At 37.9% G+C, this 4,864-nt stretch overlaps 1 protein-coding gene across 1 annotated transcript; it reads right to left on the bottom strand.

The window, feature by feature from the left end:
• Positions 1–684: 684 nt before the first annotated feature.
• On the bottom strand, positions 685–2,116 carry LOC121366908. The gene has a single exon (XM_041491156.1). It carries the CDS (start codon positions 2,111–2,113, stop codon positions 1,121–1,123), a length of 993 nt encoding a protein of 330 aa, XP_041347090.1. The 5' UTR covers positions 2,114–2,116; the 3' UTR covers positions 685–1,120.
• Between the last annotated feature and the right edge of the window lie 2,748 nt (positions 2,117–4,864).

Raw genomic sequence — 4,864 nt, 5'->3', positions numbered from 1 at the left:
TTTACCCCTATTTCTCTCCAAAACAAAATATTTCTAGACATTTATAAGTAACTTTTGAGCAAAACTGTCAAGAACCATTTTGAGTTTGTGATCTATTATACCGGTATTAAAGGTGCTATCTCAAAGTTGCATAATGACAGCTATTGCAAATCATGTTTTTATTAAATTTTGCTTTAACATTTAAAGATTACACCTTTAACTATATGCCCATAAATGAATATAGGAAATAATTTTATCTACTAGTAGAAAATAAATTTTTATTGAAGAATCTTTATCACAGACAGATGCTCACATATAACTTCTGATATAGCACCTTTAAGTGGTTGTAAGATTGTGTAAATTTCTAATGTACTAATATTGAATTTATATTCACTAAATATGCTGGTCATAATTAATAATTTATGCTGCAATTCAAAATAATTAGATAACTTGCAGTTTTAAATTAAAAGTTTGTTTAAGGGTAAATAAAACTGACACATATCCACCAAACTGTGTCTGTTCCAATAAAGTCACAAATCTATTTACTGACATCTTTATTTTAATTTCATGAGTAAACACCACTTTGTACATCAATGACAGCCCAAACAAGTGAATGCTAAATTAGGTAGAGTATCATTAAATAGATATTTACAAAATATTTACTTGTCAGTGTAATATGAAAGAATTAATTGACAAAAATCATTTTTATTCTAATTCCGACACTACTTTAGTATTTTATTTTTGTTATATTTCTCTCTCAGGCATTGTAGATCAAATTTACATGTGGAAAACTCTAGCAGACCATTGAATAACCGGCTTTGGGTGTCTGATAGCCCGAAGTGGATTTCGGTGGCCAATGTTATGTTTATGTAGTCAAAACAAAAAACCCCATCTTCGTCTCTGTGAACTAATATACCCGTAGTGTCTTTAAAATATTAACAAAAGATGGGTCAGATTGTCTGGAAGCACAGTAGTTTTCTACTATTGTTGTTGCTGCTGCTGCTACTGTTATTGTTATTATTGCTGTTATTGCTACTACTACTAATGCTGCTGCTGTTCTATGTTTAGAACAGTGTTAGGGGCATACGTATCAGTGGCCTGGAAGTCTTGGGGTTTCCTCGATACACCACCAGCTCTTTGTTCAGCATGTCAACGATGTTAGTACGAATCGTTGCGTGTTGTCTGTTGGACTCGGTAACCGATACAGAGGGTAATCCTTCACCTCCGTATCGCCCAGGATGTCTCGGATATCGGCGAAACACCGGGTAGGCGACAGTTCCTTTAATCTTTCTGTGCGCCTCACGGAACACGTTTTGGGCAGCAGTTCCTCTCCTCGGTATCTGTACATATTCAAGTGGTAGTAGCTCGGCTCCTCGATCTTGATCACGTGACAGCTCGACTTCGTGTCGCTGGGACAGAGTTCAATCACCGACGGCGTGTCAAGGTTATTCAGCGACCACACATTCACCGCCATGCCGGCCGCACATCCGATACCTTTGTTCGTCAAGATAGTGACAAGATCGTCGAGATATTTTGCCGCCATCATGGCTCGCAGCACAATCTGACTTGGTGTCGTCGTCAGGGGATCATTGATACGGATGTTGTTTATGGCCATCACGAGTCCATGATGGTTGATGAAGATAGTGTTTCCAGGAAGTTTTCCAGGGTAGCACATTCCCATAAACTGTTCCTCCACTCTGCCAGCCTGGTTCTCGATTGCCACATTTACCATGTATCCGTGGTGTTGAACCACTGGGTTGCTATCTTCGTTGTGGCCCATCAGCTTTACATCTGGGTTGTTGATGAGCACAGTGCTGCAGCCATGGCCGTCGACGATGTCTCGTTCCATGTTGAGTAAAAACAGCCGTTCAAACGGCAGGCCTACACCCTGCGCCGTGCCTTTGATCTCATCGACGTACTGGGGAAAGTTGTCTTCTGTTTTACGTAGTGTTAAGTCAAAAACGGCGCGACCTGTTGGCGAATTGTAAAATGGAATCATTGTTTCGTTCATTCCTTTAGATTCGTTAATGTACATCTTGATTCGGTTGCTGAATGTGCCTCCGATACTGAATCCCACATCGTAGTTGCTTCCCCTGACGTACAGCATTGGAAAGGAATTGTCGGAGTTCATCATGCTTCTTTGCGATGCTTGATTCTGCAAAAACAAAAACTACATGTAGTTCAATTTATTGTCCACATTGTCCAAAACAGGTGGTGCTGTAAACAACGGCCTTACAAAACAGTCCAGATTTAAATCTCTAATGACGTAAGACGCATAAATGTTTGATGGGATTGCCATGACGTTAAAGTCCCAGACTCTTCTACAGTCTAGACTAGACTCTCAAAGTTTGATAAACGCCAGACTAGATAGAATAACACAATAATTAGCTCCCTTGTATATCCTGCTCAAAAAGGCGATCGCATGTTGTTTTGATATTGGTCAATGTCTAAGGCATCAGTGAGGGCCAGAATATGTACTTAAGCATAGTTGCAGCCAAGGACGTTTTCTAAAACGATATTCTATTTGTTGTTTGGGGTGCAAGATGTTTGGCTCTGGCTTTATTATTTGAGGAACATATTTCAGTGTTATCAAGGACCTAACAAAAACACATTTCAAGTGATTTAGTGTGCTTGAAAACATAAGCAAAGTTACCATCATGTACTCCATACATATTATGAACATGTCAGTTACATTATATATTCATTATGCCATCTCGCTCGCTGGAAATCTGTCTGGAATGGGCAAGCTGACGAGTTGATCAACTCAACTAGTGCGTTGTGACCAGTAAAGCTGCCCATAGTCAACGACGAGATTTAAATACTCAATACATTGTATAATTACAGCTTTAATGTATCTGATCATCGTTAGTTTTCTGTATGGTCCAGTTAGCTGTATTTGTGTCTTATTGGTGGTTAATTATTGTTTAATCCTTACTGATGTAATATTACAAAATGGTAGGCAGGATGATAGCAATTATTGTCAGGTTAAGGTATATTGTCTCGGAGGAAAGTCAATGTCTAAAATAATCCCACGAATTAAAACAAATTTCCAAATGTGACATGTATCCAGTATAATATATGATGAATTTATTCAATAGAGCAATTCAAATCTTAATCAAACCACACCAAGGTTCAAGTGATCTAGATATGTGATATCTACAAACATATTTTGGCAACTGCACATTTGGCTTTGCAATCACCGCATTCATTGGAGTTGTATTGTGTAAAGTCGCAATCAATTTTTACAGTGGCACTCTATAAACTTTAGATTGGAGCGTGTGAGGAGATCCTTTAGATTAGGTTCATATGTTCCCCGTCTGAAGAGCTATGCCATGATTTCTGGCCTCAGGTCAACCTCCTTTCCCATCCAAATGTGAACCTGGTAATACCGGCATACATGATAAGTGTGATACTGGATGTATCTGACGTTAGCGGGAATTTGTAATTCCACAAAGTACATATCAACATTAAGTGGCGCACCTTTTCCAACACAACCACAAATGTATAAGAATAAGAAGATGGGGAATATGTTTTTCCGAAACCAGAAACCCAGATATGAAATCATTGACAGCTAGTATTTGGTTTGGGACAATCTTTTGTTGAGCGTTAATTTGGTGAGCACATTTCATACCTGCTACATTTTATATACAGGAAATTTGTAGTTGTCGTACAACCTCAAGATTATTTGTAATATGCATAGTGCAATACTTAAGAAGGTACAAGGTTTTTGTGTGAAGCAGCGATGTGTTAACTATCAGCTATCAGATATCAGCAAACTATCGAGAGTTAGTTTGTGGGGGAAAAGGGGATGGTCTGAAACCAGACATTGGGGATGACTGTTACAAAAATAAAATAAAATTTTGAACATAGAACTATGAACTCCTCACAAGATGTAGGTATGAGATGTAACTGAACAATATCAATTGCAGTCTTAGTTGTGGAATTATGATGATTTGAATTGCTTTGTTGAACAAATACAGCATAAATTTCTAATGATATTATTTTAGATAGCACATCAGAAAATATGTGAAATTCGTGGCATTATTTTAGACATTCGCTTTTCCCCGAGACAATATATCTGAACCTGACAATATATGTTATCATCATATCATTTGTGATATAACATCATTAAAGATTCAGCATTTTTGGGAAGTCAGTAGGTAAATCTACGAGTATTCTATCGTATCGTCTGAACCATTTTGAGTCTTGATGACGTAATATGTCATATTTGTTTACAGTACTTCTACAAGATTGTGTCTAAATAGTCGTAATTTAAAATATACGGAGTTGGCGTCAAACAAAGTTTCCTGTTCTCTCGACCACGTTTCAGAGCACCGTTTGGGGCGTCACGTATGGGTGGAACTGTGGATGCATTTAAAATGCTTGTTCGCGCATTTTACTCATGAGAAACTCATTAAGAGAATACCAGTTATAATTTGACACGTCTTTACTTTGCATAAATCCAATATGGCTACAGTTAAACATTCAATATCCTGTTCTCACCAGGTCTCCATTTGAGATTTTAAGCACAAGAAACGCATTATGACAACCTCAATTAAAATTGGACATACTCTTATTTTTAACACTACAGGAAGAAACCCGACAGCACACTCTTCTAATAATGTTCCGGTTAAATACATATTCGCTGACGGATTTCTTCCTGTAGTGTGTGTATTAGTGATTAATATGTGGAATATTTTTATCAGGGAACTCAAAAATGATCTATGTAAAGGTATTTAACGTCAAACATAGAATTGTTGTTGTATTAGAGCGGCTATCTTTGACGAGAGAGAGAGAGAGAGAGAGAGAGAGAGAGAGAGAGAGAGAGAGAGAGAGAGAGAGAGAGAGAGAGAGAGAGAGATGTGGGGGGGGGGGGGAGAAAGGG

Source organism: Gigantopelta aegis, chromosome 3, assembly GCF_016097555.1.
Source record: "Gigantopelta aegis isolate Gae_Host chromosome 3, Gae_host_genome, whole genome shotgun sequence".
Taxonomy (NCBI): domain Eukaryota; kingdom Metazoa; phylum Mollusca; class Gastropoda; order Neomphalida; family Peltospiridae; genus Gigantopelta; species Gigantopelta aegis.
Note: the sequence above shows the minus strand (reverse complement) of the source record. Positions and strands in the feature narration are given on the sequence as shown.

Bases quoted from the DNA above. Each gene is read 5' to 3' on its own strand.
- LOC121366908 (XM_041491156.1), bottom strand. From the start codon at position 2,113: ATGATGAACTCCGACAATTCCTTTCCAATGCTGTACGTCAGGGGAAGC.